This window comes from Mustela lutreola, chromosome 15 (assembly GCF_030435805.1).
Source record: "Mustela lutreola isolate mMusLut2 chromosome 15, mMusLut2.pri, whole genome shotgun sequence".
NCBI classification, from domain to species: Eukaryota; Metazoa; Chordata; class Mammalia; order Carnivora; family Mustelidae; genus Mustela; species Mustela lutreola.
In genome coordinates, this window is record NC_081304.1 from 5997506 (window position 1) to 6018848 (window position 21343).

The following is a 21343-nucleotide window of genomic DNA, read 5'->3' on the forward strand; positions in this document are numbered from 1 at the left end:
ATGCGTGGGGTCAGAGACGTAGGGAGGGGGGTCTTGGCCCGCCCAGCACACACACACACTCTACCGGGGATGATGTGGGGGCACGGACACGCCTGCCAGGCATGGTCAGAAATCAAGAAGAGACACAAATAAATACTAAATGTTCAGTCAAGGCATTTCCAAGAGACAATCACAGAAGAAATAACACTTTTGGATACTATAATGTAACACATTTGGCAACTTCCAAAGAAATGCTGTCCCCACCCCAAGCCATCAGAGGATCCCAAGTCCCCTTTTTCTTCGGTCCAGTTTCAGAAGTCAGAGGAGGAGGAAGGGCCAACGGAGGGTGAGCGACGGCTACAGACCAGCTACCTGCCGCTCCCGTCTGTCTGTGCGACAGACTGCGGGACGCCACCTGCCGCAGACCTCCTCTCGGGATGAAAGCAAGCTTCTGGAGAGTCCGGGCTGCTAGAGGCAAAGGAGGCAGGGATGGACACGGCGGCTAAGCGCCCCGAACCCAGAGCAGCGATCCCCGACCTCCGCCCATTACCAAGGACACCCCACCACCTGCTTCCTCAAAGGGGTTTTGTTCACAGGAACGGGGGGAGGGGTTATTCTGGCAACGCCATCCTTTATCCAAAACCTAAACTCAACTCGACAGACTGAAGCTACAGTCCTTGGCATCTGCTGCATTAGTCCGGGGTGCAGAGAAGGAGGGAAAGATAGTGTTACAAAGCGGCTTCCAACGCGGCACTCGGGCGAAAACACGGCACAGCTCAGGGACGATCCTCCTTCATCTGCCGCTTCCCTGAAGTACGGGCGCGTCCGAGGAGCCAGGCCTTCCTCTTCCCTTCCCCCAGGCGCCCAGAAGGGCTCCAACTGGGAACCTGGCCCAGCTGCGGTTATCAGGTTATCAGACTCACCACGACACTGGCTAAGAAAACAAAAGCAGGTTTCTGAAAAGGTACTCTGCAGCCGGGAGTCGCGTCTGTCTTCAGGTTCCTGTGGGAGGGGCAGGGGTTCCTTTGGTTTTGACCAGAACACTTCTCCACTGGGGGGCCAGGCTCAGCTTTGCTTTGCAGCAGCTCGGTTGGTTACTGTACAGGAGCAAGACTGAACGTCACGAGGTGCTCTGCCGGGTTGCTCTCCTGATGGTTAAGGATCTGGAATTTACATCCGAGATCCTCTCTCCTGAAGAATCTGCGGGTGGAAGACGGGGGAGAGGGCTGAGGCTTGGACTCTGGAGCAGACCTGCTTTGAGGCTGAGGCTGCTAAGCAGACTGCTGAGGGGAAAGGGAGCCGCGGCTGCTTTCTGCGGGACCCCTGCGAGCAGCACGACAATCCCTGGTAAACCAGGAGGCAATGCAGGGCTGCAGCCCCGACCCCCTTGAAGCACTTCAGTAGTAAAAGACTCGCTCAACACCGTGGGGCCCCAAGTGCTGTCGATGCTAAAGGAAATGGTGCAGACGCACCATGGGCTGCTGACTTAGGAGAGTGTGTGAGGTAACCACACAATTTCCCAGTGACTAAAGGTGAGGAGGTCACAGAGGTAACCAAATACCTCTTCTCTTGAGGCAGCAAAAAGGAGAGAACAGTTTCAAAGAATAGACACAAAATATTTTCCCAATTTTGAGTTTCAGAATTCTCATGTTGTTGTAGTTAGTGGCAATAAGATTTTTTTCCCTGACTGGACTGAGGGTATCAGAGTCACCCTATTTCAGTACACGTTTCCTGACTGAAACCCTCAGCCACGGCTCCATAAATCCTGACTTAAATTATAACAGTCAAAAACCAAAATGAAGAGGCGCCTGGGTGGCTCAGTTGGTTAAGCGACTGCCTTCGGCTCAGGTCATGATCCCGGAGTCCCGGGATCGAGTCCCACATCAGGCTCCCAACTCCATGGGGAGTCTGCTTCTCCCTCTGACCTTCTCCCCTCTCATGCTCTCTCTCTCTCTCACTCTCTCTCTCAAATAAATAAATAAATAATCTTAAAAAAAAAAAAAATGAAGGCAAAATGCAAAGCCAGCTTCAGAAGGAAAGGGAAGAAACCTCAAGCAACAATTGGTTCAGGCAAAGCCCTCTAAGGGGCTGGGAATAAACGAGTCAGAGACAAAATTCGGGTGACACCATTTCTTACCTTTGCCTTTTCACTGGGCTCTATGACAATGCCATTGGTAGAATTATTTAGTTCTCTGGAGACGACACAGAGGAATTCTGCCTGATCCTCATTTCCGTAGTTATAGGAAGAGCCGATGCTGATTAGCTGACAGAACAAGAATATGGCAAACAGTCACCTTCAGGTACCAAAGAGCTACACGCGTCCAACCCTCCTCCTGACCCAACTGTGTAGTTTTGCCTCTCATGGACGATCATTTCTGGGACTCTCCTGGCTCGAGGGCACATCTGGATCTCAGTTACTCACCAGCGCATCCTCAATAAGCCTTCCCTAGAGAAGAAAAGTACGGGCGCCGCCACTGTCTCCCACCCAAGCACTTGAAACAATCCCAAAGGCAGCAACTAGGATTACCACGATCATTCTCCTTCTAGCAAACACTGAGGTGAAAGAGAATGTTTGTATGAATGAGAATGGACACTTGCTTCAGCCAAACGCCTACACAGAGCTGGCTCATCTTCAGGCAGAAGTCCTGGACTGGAGACTGGTACTCAGAAGGCTCTGGAAAGCACTGAGTGAATCACTGAAGAGTTACCAGAAGCCATATGCTGCTGCGACCTTTAACCTTTTTAGCGAATTGAATTCAGGATTCAACTCTAAATAGACAATACACGTGCTCAGGGAAAAAGGAAGCCAAAGGGTAAGGTCATCTGGGCAAGCATGTAGCGTCTCATGTGAGAAAAACATGACTGATTCACTCTATGAACGGGCTTTAACTTCCTCATCCATATAATACAGTTCGTACAAGCATGACTTGTCTGTCCCCCAAACATTAACAAGATGAAAGATTCATAATTATTCACCGCTTTCATAAAGAATACTTAAAAGGGCACCAGGGTGGCTCAGTCGGTTAAGCATCTGCTTTCTGCTCAGATCATGATCCCGGGGTCCCCGGACTGAGTCCCGAATCGGGCTCCCTGCTCGGTGGGGCTTCTCCCTCTGCCCTCACCCTGCCCTTGTGCTCTCTCTCAAATAAACTTTAAAAAAAAAAAAAAAAGAATTGTAAAAACAAACAAACTTATTTTTATTATTACTTTTTTAATAATATTCTCTGCTGGGGCACCTGGGTGGCTCAGTCATTAAGCATCTGCCTGCAGCTCAGGTCCTGATCCCAGAGTCCGGGGATCAAGCCCCGCATTGGCCTCCCCACCCAGCGGGAAGCCTACTTTTCCCTCTCCACTCCCCCTGCTTGTGTTCCCTCTCTCACTGCCCCTCTCTCTCAGTCAAATAAATAAAAATCTAAAAAAACCAAAACAAAAAAACAAAACATTCTTTGCTTAAAACTTATTCCAGGGAGGGGGTGTCTTGTTGGCTCAGCAGGAGAAGCGTGCAACTCTTGAGTTCGGGGTCCTGAGTTCCAGCCCCATGTTGGGCACAGAGATTACTTACAAATAGAATATTGAAAAAGAAAAAACACATAGCAGGGAAAATACTTGTGGGGTGGAAGTATGGCACATCTTGCAGCCCCCACCTGGCTAAGAATCAGGCCGACATACACAGGCAGAATGGACTTGGCAGTGCGGGCACGCGTGAGGAAGGATCCTGCGTTAGCTCTGAAGGCGGAGACACCCGTGTATCCGATCTACAACACAGTACTCTTAGCAGCCCAGCAGCTAGCTGAGAAGGTGAGTTTCTGGTGACCCTTCAACTGACTCTTCAAAAGTCTGCATAAAAACGGGCCTGATCCCCACAAAACGGTAACAGGATCATTCTGTTTGCTAACATGTTCATTCTGCTTGCGCTCCCTGTGGCGAAGGCAACAGATGAGCTGAACAATGCTGCCATCTAATGGAGGGAACAGTACAACGCTGACTGTGTGGCTTTGTCTGGATACTTCCTCCACGACCCAAAGCTAAAGGAACAGAAATGCACAGACTGATGGGGAACGGCGAAGCCACATTTCTCACCATGCCGGACTCCTTTCACATCACACACGCCCATGCTCTTCGGGATGGATTACATACTGTTTGGAACGACAGCATTCTCACCCCGGGGGGAGGAAAGGAAGGGCTATGGATGCATCCTAGCCTTCTTTTCGTAGTTATTCTATAAAATGTCAACTGAGCACTTAAGAAAAAACCCCATAAAGGCACTTTCAGGCCTAAGCAAGCACAATCAAACTGAAACTTGGATGTGAAGTTGGGAGACATGATACTACTCTCAAGTCTCCCAACTCATCCGGTATGACTGAGCACATCATCCACACCCAGTGGCTCTTTCCTACGTTTCTGAACAGGTTCCCACCTGGCCCGACGGACCCCTGAGGTTAGGAGCTGCCTATGGCTGGCGACAGTTTGAGGCACGGGGCCTCCTGGGAAACATACCTGTTCAAATTTCCACCCATCGGACATAGTGGAGACCATCTGCGTAAGCTCCTCCTCCTGGCACTGCAGGACTCTGTACACGTGCTTCACGGGGCCCTGCGACAACAACAGACTTTCAAGAACAATCTCGAGGACACAACAGTTTGCAGCTGCCCTGGTGTGGCTCTTCCCAAAACTGACCACTGAAAAGGAGCTTGCTTGGACATTTTTTCTGGACAGCCCCACATGAGCCCCTCTGACAAGCAGCAATGTCGTTTTTCTTTTTTTTTTTTTAAAGATTTTATTTATTTGACAGACAGAGATCACAAGTAGGCAGAGAGGCAAGAAGAGAGAGAGGGGGAAGCAGGCTCCCCACTGAGCAGAGAGCCTGATGCAGGCTCGATCCCAGGACCCCGGGATCATGACCTGAGCCGAAGGCAGAGGCTTTAACCCACTGAGGCACCCAGGCGCCCCAGCGATGTTGTTTTTCAATAAAAACTTATCCAAGGAAAGAAAGAAAGAAAAAAAAAGGCCCAAGGCTATGGAATCAGTGGGTCTAATAATTCTGAAGTTCAGAGAAATGAGTTATGTGCTTAGATTTCATCCATTTCCCGGAAGAGAAAATAGAGTAAAATCACTTTGGACAAGAAAGTCACCTCATCATCTTAATTGCTTCATCTCTGACATACATACTGAAAATGCAGACCACTTTGGTTTATTCAGAGTGAAATCTTATTATGGGAATAATATATAAAACAGGATCCCAGGATATACCAATGTTTAAAACACTTACCCTCCACTGATGGTACCTGAGAGTGAAAGTGTTTCAGAGTTAAATGGTAGCACGTCCGTTATAGAAGTATATACTAAAAAATGGGTATTTGGTCTTTGTTCCTGGTTCCTAGCACAGAGCTCCTAAAACCCTTGGAATTACCTGAGGGATGAAAGTATCTTTTTTGTGCTAATGACTGGTCCCCAGAAAGACCAAGCACCATTAGAAGATGAGGACGTCTAGGGACACCTGGGTGGCTCAGTTGGTTAAGCAGCTGCCTTCAGCTCGGGTCATGATCCCAGCATCATGGGATCGAGTCCCACATTGGGCTTCTTGCTCTGCAGGGAGCCTGCTTCTCCCTGACTCTGCCTGCCACTCTGTCTGCCTGTGCTCGCTCTCACTTGCTCCCTCTCTGACAAATAAATAAATAAAATCTTAAAAAAAAAAAAAGATGAGGACGTTCAGTCCTACTTGCCGACCTCTGACCTCGGAGGGAGGGAGAGCGGCTGAAGACTGAATTTAATTACCAACGACCAATGAGTTAATCTAATTAGTCATGGGTATGTAATGAAACATCCTTAAAAACCCTCGAACACTGAGGTTCAGGGAGCTTCCAAGCTGGCAACCGTAAGCACATGCTGGCCAAGTGGTACATCCCAACTCCACAGGCGCTAAGGCTCCTGCGCTCGGATCCCGCCCCGGTTCTCTCCATCTGGCTGTCCTCTGTCTCCTAGAGATAAACTGTAACAGTAAGTAGAGCATCTTCCTGGGTTCTAGTTGTTCTAGTAAATTACTGAACCCGAAGGGGGATGTCATGGGAACCCTTCATTGTGTAGCCGCGGTGGACAGAAGTGCAGCTAGCATGGGGACCTGGGATGTGGCACTGGCGTCTGAAGCAGGGGGCTGAGCCCTGAAACCTGTAGAAAGAGTTACTACACACTAGTTAGTTTCAGGAGAGGACGAACTGCTGGACACCCAGTTGGTGTCAGATCCAGAGAGAAGTCACTTTTAGCCCATTCAACTCTGGAACAGTAGTTAGAACCAGAAGCGAAAAAGCTAGATGCCCCAAAGCTGCGGCATGAAGGCCCCTAATGCTTTATCCAGAGGAGAACCCCTCCCTTAGGACTTGGGCTGTGAGCCTTAGGAGCCAAAGTCAGGGGGGCACCTGGGTGGCTCAGTCAGTTAAGCATCTGCCTTTGGCTCAGATCCTGGGATCAAGCCCCATGTCGGGTTCTCTGCTCAGTGGGGAGTCTGCTTCTCTCTCTCCCTCTCCCTCTGTTCTGTGTGTGTCTCTCTTTCAAATCAATCAATCTTTAAAAAAAAAAAAAAAGGCGAAGTCAGGCGAGGGCAAGGGGTGCTGCAGGGAGGAATGCTCCCCAAATGAGAGCTCCCATTCTCACAAGGATGACTGAAGGCTCACAGGAAGACGCAGCGTTTGTCAATTTTGGACCATTCAGTGTTGGGTCCAACAGCTGCACATCCACTGCCAGTCCAAAGGACATGACGCATTTGTTAGAGCACAAACAGCAACGGAAGCTGAGAACAATGATGCTCCATCACGGAGGGATTGGTTATATTCTTGGGATTTCAAGAAAATATGGACTGGAGGGCGGGAGGGGGGGTACGCCTGCGTGACTCAATGGGTTAAGCCTCTGCCTTCAGCTCAGGTCATGATCTCAGGGTCCTGGGATCGAGCCCCACATTGGGCTCTATGCTCAGCGGGGGGCCTGCTTCCCCCCCCACACACACACCCCGCCCCTACCCAGCCTGCCTCTCTGTCTACTTATGATCTCTGTCAAATAAATAAATAAAATCTTTTAAAAAGAAAGAAAGAAAATACAGACGGTTTCCTTAAGAATAATGGAAATTCAGCTTTGATGCTTTTTCAAAAGGATGACTGGGCTTCAGTTCTCTGGAAAATTTGTTTGTAAGAACCCGCTGCTGGGGAAATACTGGCTCAACAAAAGCAGCTCCAGATTAGGGAGTGCTCCAAGCCCAGAGTGGCTCCCCCTCTGTTCCCGTCTTCTGCGGGACACTGGTGTGTCTTGCCTGAATCAGGCGGTGCTTGTTGGGATGGAGGCAGCGCCAGCGCCCGGGCTGGTCCGCCAACAATGCTGAGCTCTTTCTTTCATGGTCTCCCCTTCTGGACCGAATGCAACTATTGTTACACAAGGCACCAAGAAAAACATTCCCTCCACCTAAAATGTAGAGCAAATCCCGGGAAGATTTCAATGATCTCTGAGCACACATTTTGGAAACAACCAAGTGTTTTATGTTCTAAAACTCAGAGTATCATGAAAGCTCCATGATACTAGCCCCAACTATCAAAGCCCAAGGTATTTAAGATGCTACCTCTTTATTTTTCTCTTCCAAAGTAAACCACAGGTGTTCTCGAATGCACTAAGATTAATGACCTAACAAAAAATGTCAGAGACAGCAAAGTAGCAGAGTAGTGGCAGCCACTAACAGAGAAATGAGAAGTCACTAAAAGGTGGGGTGGGACACCCATATCTTGGGCTCTGCCTGAATCCCGGTCATGTGTGTCTCCCTGAAATAGAGACAAGTTCGGGGCCCCTGGCTGGCTCAGTGGGAGGAGCGTGCGGCTCTTGATCTTGGGTTGTTGAGTTCCAGCCCCATGTTGGGTGTACAGATTACTTAAAAATAAAATCTTAAGAAAAAAATCGGCAAGTTAAAGGAGACAACGTGTTTGAAGGGACAGCCACAAAAATACACACATGGCCAATTTTGCCTTAGAGTTGTGATACATGCAAAAGAGGGTGTTTTTGAACAACATCAAATCCACTGCTCAGAGTTTCACTAAATAAAAAGGACAGATGGAAAGATCAATTAGCATCAAAAAGGCCTTGCCAGCCCTAGAACAAAAAAGCTTCCAACTGGGTCTATATCCACAAGCCTTCAAAACCTAGAGGACTAATTAACTTAATCGCTGTCATCAAACAAATCTTACAATGCTCTCAAGGACTTAGCTAATGGCAAAGAACTGAGAACATTCAGGGCTGAATGGCTTCAAATTACATAATTCATGGTACCATCAAAATTTACACTAAGCAATCAAAAGTTTTTTCGGAATGTGGAAAATTGAGGACAAAGCTAGGTTTCCAGAACGTCTAGCTATTAAGTATCTACAATAGAGAAAGATGCCGCGTACAATTTAATCCGAGATGGCAACGAGATTGAGGCCATTCGATATTCCATATGGTAAACTGCAAAGCAGTTATAAGTTCATTTTTGAACATTCGAAAGGTTTTCCGACATCGGCTATAGAAGGAAGAAAACCAAGAAGCTCTTTTTTCCATCTTTGCAAACTACTACAGATAAAACGAAGAAAGGTCGTTTTTGGTCATGGATGTCAGTTCCCCCATCAGATAACTCCATTTAGAGCCAGGAAAAACAAACAAACAAACAAACAAACCAACCCAGAAAATTTGGATATATGAAGTCTAAGATAGAACATAGAGAGGAACTATTTTTTACTTGTTTTGTTCTGACTTTTGAAAAGAAGCATTGCCTTCTGAATCACGGGAAAATTCTACACTGCAATAGACTGGATCTCAGGAAAGCATCCATCACTGGGAGCTGATGGGATAAGAGGCAACTCAGGCTACAAGACAGATGGTCACAGTGGAGTCCAATGCTGCCCTCCGTCACTACAGCTGTACCTTCTTAAAATAGAGCCTATACAGGAAAGGGACCGTCTGTTTTCCCCGCAAGACTTCAAGCTTCTAGAGGGCACAGACCCTCTCCTAGGAGCCAGAGAATCACAAGGGCCTAAAAGATGCCACTGTGGCCACTTATGACATGTGATGGGTGACACGGTGTGAAATAAGCGCTGCGTGCCTTACGGTCGTCTCAAACTGGTGGCAAATTGTGTGGGTTTTATTGTTGTTGTTATTCTGTCTACTGAGTTAATATAAAAACCCAGACTTCATATTTAACAGGAAAGCCTGAGATTATTTCCTCGGAAGCATTATTCACAAGCAGCTCCTAAAGTCTAGAGCGCGAGACTGGTTTCATGTGGCTATTGGGAGCCGAATGGGACGTGATCACACTTTTAAAAAGGCTGGTCCTAATAGTGGCCAACAGGTGGAAGCAAGAGCTTGCTGGGCCCTTATGTGGAGGGAGACAGATACTCTGCCTGAGAACAAGGTTAGGGACCTCAAGTGCCATGGACTTGCTGCCAAATGGTGAGCAGCCACAACCGCTAGCTCTCTTAAAGGGACAGGAGGGCTGTTTTGTTTTGTTATGTCTTCTTCTGTTTCCTTGTTCTGAACAAGCCCAGTGGCGAATGCGCTGTCTGTCTGGTGCATGGACTGTGTTCCCCACAGACCTCCAGCTTTAAGGGGAGCGGTAGCTCTTGCCTGACAGCACGTGTCCCTTTTCAAATCCCACCCAGACACGGCAACAAAGAGCCATGGAGACCTTTTCCCTTTAAGAGTTCAAAACCTGTGGGGCGCCTGGCTGGCTCAGTTGGTGGAGCTGTGACTCTCGATCTTGGGGTTCTGAGTTTGAGCCCCATGCTGTGGGTGAAGAGATTAAAAATAAAATCTTATTTAAAAACAAAAACAAAAACAAAAAGGGCAGGGCGCCTGGGTGGCTCAGTGGGTTAAGCCGCTGCCTTCGGCTCAGGTCATGATCTCAGGGTCCTGGGATCGAGTCCCGCATTGGGCTCTCTGCTCAGCAGGGAGCCTGCTTCCTCCTCTCTCTCTGCCTGCCTCTCTGCCTACTTGTGATCTCTCTCTGTCAAATAAATAAATAAATAAATAAATAATCTTTAAAAAAAAAAAAAAGAAAAGAAAAAAAGAAAAAGGGTGCCTGGGTGGCTCAGTTGGTTGAGCGACTGCCTCTGGCTCAGGTCATGATCCTGGAGTCGGGGGATCGAGCTGGAGTCTCTCTCTCTCTGACCTTCCCCCTCTCATACTTTCACTCTCTCAAATTAATAAATAAATAAGATCTGGGGAAAAAAAAAAAAAAAAAGAGTTCAAAACCCATTACCTGAGAAGTTCTGTTCTCATTGTCCCGTATCCGTTCCTTAACCAGCCGCACAAGAGATGCAATGTTGTAAAACTCCGCTTCTTCCAGAACACCTAGGCCAAGGACCAAACTGTAGTTAGAGATGTGTGTGCATTCCCCAGAAAACAGCAAGAGCTGAAGTTTGCATGCTTGCTAAGAACTGCATTTTTCTTTCTTTCTTTCTTTTAAAAGAAAGATTTATTTATTTATTTATTTGACACAGAGAGAGAGAGAGAGAGAGAGAGATATCACAAGTAGGCAGAGAGGCAGGAAGAGACAGGGGGTAAGCAGGCTCCCTGATGAGCAGAGAGCCCGATACGGGGCTCAATCCTAGGACCCTGAGACCATGACCCAAGCCAAAGGCAGAGGCTTAACCCACTGAGCCACTCAGGCGCCCAAAGAACTGCTTTCTCAAATGGAAGCCTGGTCTCCCTCCTTCAGTCTGGGAAACATTTCTTTGCTGTTTAGGGTATACCCATTTCCTTCTCCCCAGCATGAGTCAAGCTCTGGAGCTGCTCTGTTCATTCTGTTTCACCCCTGCAGTTTCCCACTTGGCACCCTCCTCGACTCTCCCTGCACCTGCCCATTAGCTGCAGGACACCTTTCCCATATGTTACTCATTTCCTGGAACTGGTCACATCGGAGAACTCCTGAGCTTGCAATGCTTACCCAGTCTGTCCTAAAAATGACCAGGGGTGAGTGTGTATAAATTAATGTGGACCACATTTAATAGGATGCTTATTATTTGAACGTAAAAGGCAGTTACTGAAAGAATGCCACGCTAAATAAACTAAAAGACCTTGGACAGGACAACCAAGTGGGATGTGTGATCTGGTATCAGACAAAAACATTTGCTATAAAAAACATTACTGGAGCAACCGATAAAATTAGAATATAAGCTATAGATAGAAATATTTATTAATATTAAATTTCCTGAACTCGATAACTCTGCTGTAACCTTGTTCTTGGAAATACAGGTGAAGAATTAATGGGTGAATCAGTGATTTCGTGTAGATGGTTCAGAAGTAAAAACTGCGTGGGGAAGGGAGGACAGGAGCGGGAGACAGAATGGACGATGGCACAAGCATGACCGAAAAATGCTAAAGAATTGATGAATCTGGGAGTTCTCTGTGCTGTTCTGGCCCTTTCCTCTGAGTCTGAAAATATTTCAATAGAAAACAATTTTTTTAAAGACTTCAGAAAAGATGCTGAAGACTCCCCTTTTCAAGAAACGAGATTATCCGTGAGGTAGTGATTATGAAAGCTGGACGGTGGGTGCACGGAATTTATTGTACTATTCCCATTATTTCTGCGTGCTTTTGAAATGTTAAAGAAAGAGCAAGCACACGAATCCTCTTTTTACCATTTGAACCCTTTGTGTTTTGCGGCCACTTCATTAATTAGCATGGCCATTACAGCTTTCTTATTCAGAGCTGAAGTTTCTAGGTCAGGGTGCCCTGGACTTAGGGACAGGCCCCAATCTTCTACTGAATGCCGTTGGTGAGACCACGGCAAGCCTTTTAGAAAGATGTCTAGACCCACTTAACAGTCCAGATGCCCTACAAACCAAAAAGATGAGGCAACTGATGATACACCTGACAACGGACTGGAGAACGAATTAGGTCAGCTGCAAAAATTTACAAGGAAGCATGAGACCAGTCTTAAAAGAAATGAGGCCAAGCCTTTATTATGTTTTATAGCTGCAAGTAAAATTGAAAAAAATAAATAATTAATGTCAGAGATGTGATGCTCCAGGCTACGGACCTTCACTGCTTACAAGCTCATAAGTAAAAGTAAAAAGGGATCCTGACAATTCTGCAGGTTTGGAGAATGCTCCCGAAGCTATCTGTAAAACTGAGCTAGCTCTTTTCCGTCTCATTAAGGACGCTGAACAGAGCCCAGTGGGGACCCCTTAAGCAAGACCTCCTCAGATAAGACTAGGTAACTAGAGACTCCCTGCTCACTTCCATAAACCTTTACTACACCTGCACATGAACTTGATGAAAATCTCCAAAAAAAAAAAAAAAAAAAAAATTCAAATGCGGGAGCGCCTGGGTGGCTCAGTCATTAAGCATCTGCCTTCGGCTCAGGTCAGGATCCCAGGGTCCTGGGATTAAGCCCCTGCATCGGGTTCCCCGCTCAAAGGAAAGCCTTGCTTCTCCCTCTCCCACTCCCCCTGCTTGTGTGCCTTCTCCCACTTTGTCTGTTTCTGTCAAATAAAATAAAAGTCTTTAAAAAAAAATTCAAATCTGTGAAACAGCTTTAAAGCTAAACCCCAATTTTGGAAAATGCCCAGTTCGAACGTCGTTCTTACCTTCTTCTGCCAGCTCCTTCGTAATGATGAGCTTCCCATGGCGGAGGTAGTTTAGGATTGGACCAAAGTAGGTGGGATCTCTGTCAATCAGATAGGCCCCTGTCTCGTCCTGCCAACCGAACACAAAGGTATCACTCTGGAGATTTCAGACTAAGTCCGGGCAGGGTTTCAGCCTCTCTGTCACAATTCTTTAGTGAGAGGGTGAGTGTTGCTGCTAGATGTTGCTTATCACAAACTACTGGCAAGAAAGCTAGCTTTATGTATCTTGTACTCTGAGATCATTTCAGGTGGGGTGTTACAGATGCCAAGTCCCACATCCAGGCGTTTACTTGAACTTCTAAAATCTTTACTGGGACACAATTACCACCATTCTTCTATGGGATATCTGTTATAAAGTAAGGGGAAGAAAATGCCAGTTTGATTATTAAATCTCTGCTTGAGATGGACATTCTGACTGCTCTACTGCCCCCAAATCACATTCCTAATTCTAAGAAAACCTCTGTATAGTTGGCAATACTCCTGAGCTCAAGGCCAACATCAGTGGGAGTCTGCATTGCCAGCTGTAACTCACACACCCCAGGTTCTGTGCCCAGAGGAAGCTTGGCACGGCCGGGACTTGGCGCTGAGCAGCTTTAATCCTACTCATCTTTACAGTAAAAGGAACAAGAAGAAACTGGCTTCTATTGCAACAAGAGAGATTTAGGGTAGATAAAAATAATTCCTTTACAAGCAAAGGTTTTGGAATTTCTTTAAAGTTAGGGCAGGACAGGTTTCTATCGATCTGAGATTAGAGGAGAGGTAGATGGTGAATAAATAAAATAGCCAATCTCTACCCAAACCTAACTCCATTTCAATGTAACTGGCTGAGTGCTATATGGAAGGTGAGGTATGCTATGGTCAACGCCTTACTAAATGATCCATGTGTAAAGTTAATAAACAACACTTCAAACTGGAAATGGGTTGGAAGTGTCTCGTCACCTCTCAACTTTTGGTTAGGAGCCATGCATCTTGCTCAACAGCATTCTTCAGTTTGCATTTTCCGATGGCCTTAACCAGTCGGCTTCGGTTTGCACTGGCAACTGGTAATCTCTTTCCAAGGCATGTATCTGAGCTCTAACATGCTCCTAGAACAGCGACTGTTACCAGATGCGAGCTCAGGGCCCAGGACCACAGGAAAGAAGCGTGCTATCAGGAGAAGCACTTCCTGCAGCTGTCAGACCCAGGCTTTCACCCAACTTGGCAGAGGGGTCCAAGAGGAAGTCTGAGAAAGCTACAAAGATGCCTTCGCTCACCCTGACCCAGTTCTGGACGCATCTGGCACAGGCAGTGAGGGGCTGACGAGGAGCCAAGGGAAAACTCATGCAGATCCGAGGGGCTGGTTATGAGAGGCAGAGAGAGGAATACGGAGAAGGGGTGTGCAGTGGGTTCTCGTGGGTGCGGGTGGGCACCGTGTGGGCAATGAGTCGCTGAGAGCGAAGGGCGGGGTCAGAGAGAAAGCCGGAGTGCGACTGAGGATTGGGGGAGAATAGCCCCCCCGGGGCCAGCCTGACGGGGGAGGGGCAGGAGGGGGTTACGGCCCGAAAAGCCCGCCTGTGGGGAGCGTGTCGCAGGAATCTGGGGACGAGCTAGAGCTAGGAGGCACGAAGGGGGTTCGATGGCCGGGGGCGCGCCCGAGGGCGGGGCGCACCTTGTCCGAGTCCAGCTCCGGGTCCTCCTGGCAGCAGAGGCGACACAGGAAAGACTTGGGCTCCCGGCCTAGGGTCTGTCTGGTGGTCACGAAGTAAGTGCCGCCCACGTTCAGTCGGACCCAGCGGGCCGCACCGCCGCCCCCTGCCCGCTCTGGCGGTCCGGGACCCGGCTCCAGCGGAGGCGCGGCAGCGGCGGGTGGGCGGCCGTGCCCCCGGGGCGTGGGGCCGACGGGGCGAGGGCTGGGGGGTCCGCGGCCCGGGCCGCCCCCATCGCCCAGCCCGCTCCCGCCACCCCCTCCCAGCCCAGCCATCGCCGGGTCCAGCTGCAGCTCCGCCATCTTGGGCCGCCGCCGCCGCCGCTGCCCGCGCGCCGCCGGGCCGGCCCATCTCTCGGCAGGGAGAGCCGGGCCGGCCCATCGGCGGGGGTGGGGCCGGGGGAGAGGGACGGGAGCGCCCCCAACCAGCGCCCGGGGACCAGTGAGGGGGAAGTGCTACACCCGCCCTCGGGGGCGGGACTTCCGGAACCACCCTCCATTTCTACCGGCTGCCTTGCGAAGCAAGGCCCGCCCCTTCAGCTTTGGGGTTGGCTCAGGGAGTCTTTCCGGTGATCCAGTTCCGTTCCTTGCTGTGGACTCTGGGCAGCCGGGGTCGGTGAAGGTGAGTGGGGTTTGGGGACGCCGGGCCCGATGTCTGCGGGCTGCCCTGTTTTGCCCCCTCCAGACCTCGTGTCGACCCTTGTCGCACCCCTGACGAGGAGGCCGGGCCTTGCGGTTGGCCTGCTGGCAGAGCGCCCGGGTGTAGCTTCTGCCGCCGGCGCCGCTCTGCTCGGCGCTCCCTTCCTCTCCCCTCCCCCGCGCGAGGTCGCCGGGCTGTGACCCCCGCCGCCTCTGACCGAGGTGCTTCCACACGCCTCGTCTCGTTCGATCCGCCCCCAGCGCGGCCGACTTCTGCAGTCCCGTGGGGGGCTGGGGAAACGTTATTCCGAGATAGTGTTCACTTGTTTAGTGAGGGACACTCAGTCTCATCCTGAGGGTTCCAGCGTCGGAGCGTGTGGAGCGCTCAGAGCTTCTCAAAGTGCAGAGTTCGCGTATCCTTTCCGCAGATACTCACGGAGCCCCTCCTGTGCCCTGGGGATTCAGCAACATACAAAGGACAAAAATCCCACCATTTAGGAAGCCTCCCTGCACGGGTGCTTGGGAAAGTCTCTGTAAGGGCGTTTGTTTCTTTGGTGTCTTTAAAAGTCACCTGCAGGGGTGCCTGGCTGGCTCAGTCGGTGCAACATGGGACTCTTGATCTCTGGGTTGCAAGTTTGAAACCCACGCTGGGTGTTGAGATTACTTAAAGTAAAAGTCACCTGCCCATCACCTCCAGTCCTGGAAACAAGCTATTGCTGAGAGGGAAGGAAAGCAAGAGGCAGGTGTTGGACCAGTTCTTTTTAAGATCCTGGGGAGGATTTCTTGCAGCTCCCCTGTGATCCACCCCCATAGTTTGCAAAGAAAGGCCTTTGGCATTTCAGTCTTCCTCCTGATGTCTGGCACGGGTCTTGAATGTAGTTTGACTATGTTCCCATATTCTTAGTTTAAAAAAAAAATGGCTGTAACCACATGGCACCTTCTCTCACATTCAAATGTATAATGAAAACCTCTGTTAGGGGTATTACTAGAATGCATAGGGTACGTGCTAGTCCTGCAGGGGATAATCAGATCTGAACGGGAAGGTGCAGGTTATTACCGGTCAGATAGGGAGTGAATAAAGAGCTCCTTCAGCTCGGTAAGACTATGGCAGATTGATGTGCATAATTTCGCTGGTCTTTTAACAGCCTTCTGAGGGTCAGCAGGGCTGGTATTATCCCCATTTTTGAGGTGAGGAAATTCTGGCCTAGGATCTGCTCTATTTAAGCTCTGTTGAAACGTGTGTATGTATTAAGTTCTGTGCCCTGGAGCATCTGAATAAAATGCATGCAGTCGGAATGGAAATGTATTTAAATGATCGCTTTTATGCAGTGTATTAATTTAGCAATATTTCCAAAGGTACATGAAGAGCAGACACTAGAAAACTGGGTTTTTTTTTTTTTTAAAGATTTTATTTATTTATTTGACGAACAGATTACAAGTAGGCAGAGAGGCAGGCAGAGAGAGAGGAGGAAGCAGGCTCCCTGCCGAGCAGAGAGCCCGATGTGGGGCTCGATCCCAGGACCCTGAGATCATGACCTGAGCCGAAGGCAGAGGCTTAACCCACTGAGCCACCCAGGTGCCCCTAGAAAACTGGGTTTTTTAAGGATGAGTAGGAGTTGGGGAGTAGAGGGGGACAATCTTGGGGAGGAAATGATGTAGCTATATGCCAGGTTGTTGCATGCCTTGAATTTGAAAAGCTAAACTATCCTTTTTTAGTAATCCTGATTCCTTTAGTTGATAAAGGTACTCCTCAAGCTGTCAGGATGTTGATCTATTTCTTAAAGGTTTGCATGTTTCTAAGGTGCCTTTTAAAGGATTCTCTGTAAAAGCCCTGTTTTGATCTGACCTGTTTTATTTTGCAGGATCTCAAGATGGCTGGGCGAAAACTTGCTCTAAAAACCATTGACTGGGTAGCTTTTGGGGAGATCATACCCCGAAACCAGAAGGCCATTGCTAACTCCCTGAAATCTTGGAATGAGACACTTACCTCCAAGTCAGTACCACTCTAAGAGGGACCTGCTTAACTTGCTACTAAATGTGGAAGCAAAACAGTGATTTGGAATTACATACCAATTTCTTTTTCTTTTTTTTTTTAAAGATTTTATTTATTTGACAGACAGAGATCACAAGTAGGCAGAGAGGCAGAGAGAGAGAAGAGGAAGCAGGCTCCCCGCTGAGCAAAGAGCCCGATGCAGGGCTCGATTCCAGGACCCTGGAATCATGACCTGAGCCGAAGGCAGAGGCTTTAACCCGCTGAGCCACCCAGGCGCCCCTACATACCAATTTCTGATGTTCTTCTGCTATATGGAAATCCCACACCTAGGGGTGCCTGGGTGGCTCAGTCAGTTAAGCTTCTGACTCTTGGTTTTGGCTCAGGTCATGATTTCATGAGTTCCAGGTCAGGTCTGTGCTCAGCAGGGAGTCTGCTTGAGATTCTCTCCCTCTGCTCCTCTCCCTACTTGAAGACGCTCTGTCTCTAAAATAAATAAATCTTTTTTTTTTTTGAAGCATGCATGTTTCCAAATGAAAGTAGTTTTTTGGCATTCTTATTATCTCCCTCCTAGAGAAAACTATGATGATAACTCGAGGCCATAGGAATAAGGAATGTACTATGTGACTTTTCTGTTGCTCATAGACCAATTTTAACTTCTGCTTTTCCATGTGAGCAGGTTGGCTACTCTTCCTGAGAAACCCCCTGCTATCGACTGGGCTTACTACAAGGCCAATGTGGCGAAGGCTGGCTTGGTAGATGACTTTGAGAAGAAGGTGAGACTCAGGCAGCTAAAGCATTGGTCTCATAGTGTGGCTTGTGAGTACGGAGCAGAACAGTAGCTAGTTAGAGATGCAGGAGGACAGCGTGGAAACAAGGGTGCTGTTAGCAGTCCAAGCCCAAAGGAAGTTCGGGAAAGATGGGTGGAGATATATGGTAAATATGTGCAGAGAATTCAGGGTCTTCACTTACAAGTTTCCTATCCAAAGAAACAGTCTAGAATGTTATTAATCAGGGAGGCTGAGGGCTGTGGATTTAAGTGTTTCCATTCCAACACTTCCTCAATTATTTTTTTAGCCCCTCACCTGTCTCCCTTACATCTTTTCTACCCTTTCACTGTTTTCTTCCTTTCTCTTCTCACTTTTGACTGTGTCTTTTGGCTAAATTTCTCGTCCACCTAGCCTCCTCTGACATTTACATGTTAAACCTCAGCATCCACATTTTATTTTATTTATTTAAGGTTTTATTTATCTATTTGACAGAGAGAGATCACAAGTAGGCAGAGAGGCAGGCAGAGAGAGAAGAGGAAGCAGGCTCCCTGCTGAGCAGAGAGCCCGACGCGGGGGTTGATCCTAGGACTCTGAGATCATGACCTGAGCCGAAGGCAGCAGCGGCTTAACCCACTGAGCCACCCAGGCGCCACCCACAATTGATTTATTCATTGGACAAATGGCTTTCCGAAGGCCGGCTCTGTGCTGGGTCCATAGGGCCAAGCAGTCTTCTAAGGAGACGCATCTTCGTCACCATTATATAAATGTTACTTCTGCCAGTTAGTCCGTTAGGATTTCATTTTTAAGAGAAATCCGTTTCTTCAGAACTACAAGTTTCTAGGAGGCCATTTTTTAGGTCCTCTCTTCCACCTGTCCTTTTCAGATGAAACTGAAATTCTTGGTAATGAAGAATTGTCCAGTTAGTGACGGGACTAAGAACCTTCAGCTCCTGTTCTCAGGCTAATATTCTTTCCACTGCAACACCTAGATGCATACTGGTTTCCTCTCAGGATAGAGGGTGTGTTTTTATCTGTAAGGATGGGGGTCTTGGAGCCCTTTCTTTGGACTCCCAGATACATTAATAACAACTGTTCCTGTGTTTGTAGTTCAATGCCCTGAAGATTCCTGTGCCAGAGGATAAATACACTGTTCAGGTGGACGCTGAAGAAAAAGAAGATGTAAGTAGTTGCGACTAGTCTTTATTCTAAAACTGTATTTCCTAATGGCTCTATATTTCTTAGAAGTTAGGTTAAGGTAGAGGGAATTAAAAGGAGCAATAAAATAAAACTCTAGAAAATGCAAGTAATCTATGGCGGCAGTGCTTCAGTAGTTGGCTGGGAATGGGAGGCAGGGGACCAATAAATTTGTTCACTGTCTTGATGGTGGTGATGGTTTCACAGGTGGATACATAGATCAGAACTTCTTCAGTAGCATTTTTTCAGTATTTGCATCTTATTGTAGGCCACTTACATTTGAACAAAGCTGTTAAAAGCAATTAAGGAGTTAGAATTGCCTGGGAAATTATCTAAGGTAGTATTCAGACACCTAACCATCTGGGACTTCTGTTTTGGGAGCCTCAGGGTCAGGACACCACAACTTGGTTTCAAAACAGAATGTCTCTCTTCTCTTTAAGGTGAAAAGTTGTGCTGAGTTTTTGTCTCTCTCAAAGGCCAGGATTGTGGAATACGAAAAACAGGTAAAGATCAGCCTTGGCCTTTGGTTGTAAGATGTTTTCTCTCCCTCACGGCCACACATCTGTCACCTAGTGGCAGTAACCTACCTTGGATTCTTTTTTGCATCTCTGTGGCTCCATTTACCTTAACACAGTCCCCCTCTTTGCAGCTGGAGAAGCTAAGGAACATAATTCCGTTCGATCAGATGACCATTGAGGACCTGAATGAAGCCTTCCCAGAAACCAAATTAGACAAGAAGAAGTATCCCTATTGGCCTCACAAGCCAATCGAAAACTTATAAACTTGAGGTGGGGAAAGAGCTCTGGCCCTCGTATTATAAACGCTGGACATTAAAAATAATGGATATGGTACTGTGTGTCTGCTCCTTTGCAGCTGAGACAGTTACGACTCGGAGATGCCACCACTGCAAGTGGACTTTTTGTTAAGATGGAAAGCTGAGCCGGCAGCTGTGTGCCGGTCTAGTTACTTAACGGTTAGGGTATATAGGAGCCAGGTAGCCCTGAGCGGAAGGCAGATGCTTACAGACTGAGCCACCCAGGCGCCCTGGGCTGCTGAAATCTTAACAAATCGCAGTAGGGTTGATGACAGTGCATTTCACTGGAATATGTTAAGAAGAATCATCTGATTCCCTTGAACTTCCTCTTTGCTTTCAAACCACTGGTTCCTAAGCAGTGCTCCCTTGTACTTGTCCATAAGTCAGTCCCAGGGACAGGTGGCCCAAATTGCAGATGCGACAGCAGGGCAAGTAGCAAGCAGGGACCTCCTCTTCTGTGCTTCAGTTGCTCGGCATAAATGTGTAAAATGAAATTCTGTCACAGGCTAAAATGGTTACAGCTTTGTATTCGAACTCGGAAAATTATTTCAATTCCATCATTTCATTTAAGAAATTTCTGCTGTTGATCCTAGTTAGCAGGACTCCAGAGCAGTGGCAACAAATACAGGAGGTGTAAGGTGAGGTGCAGGCACCCAGCTGACCCACTGGGTAGACAGCACGTGACTTCGTATCTTGGGGTCACAAGTTTGAGCCCCACATTGGGTGTAGAGATGACTTAAAAAAAAAAAAACAACAAACATTGGGGCGCCTGGGTGGCTCAGTGGGTTAAGCCTCTGCCTTTGGCTCAGGGTCCTGGGATTGAGCCCCGCATCAGGCTCTCTGCTCGGTGGGGAGCCTGCTTCCCCCACTCTCTGCCTGCCGCTCTGCCTACTCTCTCTCTGTCAAATAAATAAGTAAAAATCTTAAAAAAAAAATCAATAAGGTGAGGCGGTAGAAGGCATTCTCTGGCCCTTCAAGTCAGAGGACCTGGTCTGCCTGCCCCTTTACTCTCTCTGAGCATTGAAGTGCTGGTTTTAGACTACTTGTTCACTGCCTTAGGACTTGCCTTTTCTCATTCACAAACCTCAGGATTATAATGAGAATGATTATGATGAGATAACCTGGGAAGGTTCTAAGTAAGCAGGTGTTCCTGGCAGAGTCATCTGTCCTAATAAGGCTTACATCCTGTAGGAAAAACGGGCAAGAGGAAGGGTAGCATGCACTAACCAGCAGTCTTTGGACATTGCTACCAAAGGTGGCAGATGGACTAGAGGAGAGTGACAGTGGCTGAGAGCGCCGGGAAAGCCGTGTGGTCTTAAAGGACATAGCAGAGGGGAGTCTGGGCCCCATCACCCCTGATTATAGGGGCAGGTACTGTGTTGAAGGTAAAGTGTGGTTGAGGGGCAAGGTGTGTTCCTGTTAGAGCCGCTTTAGTTACAGCAGCGTGTGCGCCAGAAGGCCTTCAGTGCACAAAACAGAAATGGGTATGACATTCCCTTTCTCTGCTGTGAATCACTGACCTGGCAGTGAGCCATCCTACTGAAGATCGAAGGATTCTGAATGTAAAACGTGGGGAATCTAAGAAAAAGCCGTTCAGTTTGCTTTTGGAGTGGGGTTAGAACTTGTTCAAGGAAGGACCCAA

At 48.1% G+C, this 21343-nt stretch overlaps 2 protein-coding genes across 5 annotated transcripts; one reads left to right on the forward strand and one right to left on the reverse strand.

Annotated features, from left to right (window-relative positions):
* Window positions 1-181: 181 nt before the first annotated feature.
* Window positions 182-14646, reverse strand: KCTD2 (potassium channel tetramerization domain containing 2). The gene is made up of 6 exons (XM_059147952.1): window positions 14260-14646; window positions 12573-12681; window positions 10241-10332; window positions 4477-4572; window positions 2117-2242; window positions 182-1179 (listed from the first exon to the last, which is right to left on the reverse strand). Exons 1-6 carry the CDS (start codon window positions 14596-14598, stop codon window positions 1150-1152), a joined length of 792 nt encoding a protein of 263 aa, XP_059003935.1. The 5' UTR covers window positions 14599-14646; the 3' UTR covers window positions 182-1149.
* On the forward strand, window positions 13647-19727 carry ATP5PD (ATP synthase peripheral stalk subunit d). Of its 4 annotated transcripts, none has more exons than XM_059147955.1 (6): window positions 13647-13670; window positions 16797-16927; window positions 17604-17700; window positions 18801-18872; window positions 19328-19390; window positions 19537-19727. In XM_059147955.1, the coding sequence occupies exons 2-6, from the start codon at window positions 16806-16808 to the stop codon at window positions 19666-19668; spliced, it is 486 nt and encodes a 161-aa protein (XP_059003938.1). In that variant the 5' UTR covers window positions 13647-13670; window positions 16797-16805; the 3' UTR covers window positions 19669-19727. The 4 variants fall into 4 exon arrangements, with proteins under 4 accessions (XP_059003938.1, XP_059003941.1, XP_059003940.1 ...); XM_059147958.1 differs by lacking the exon at window positions 13647-13670 and adding an exon at window positions 14762-14917; XM_059147957.1 differs by lacking the exon at window positions 13647-13670 and adding an exon at window positions 14946-15449.
* Window positions 19728-21343: the final 1616 nt, after the last annotated feature.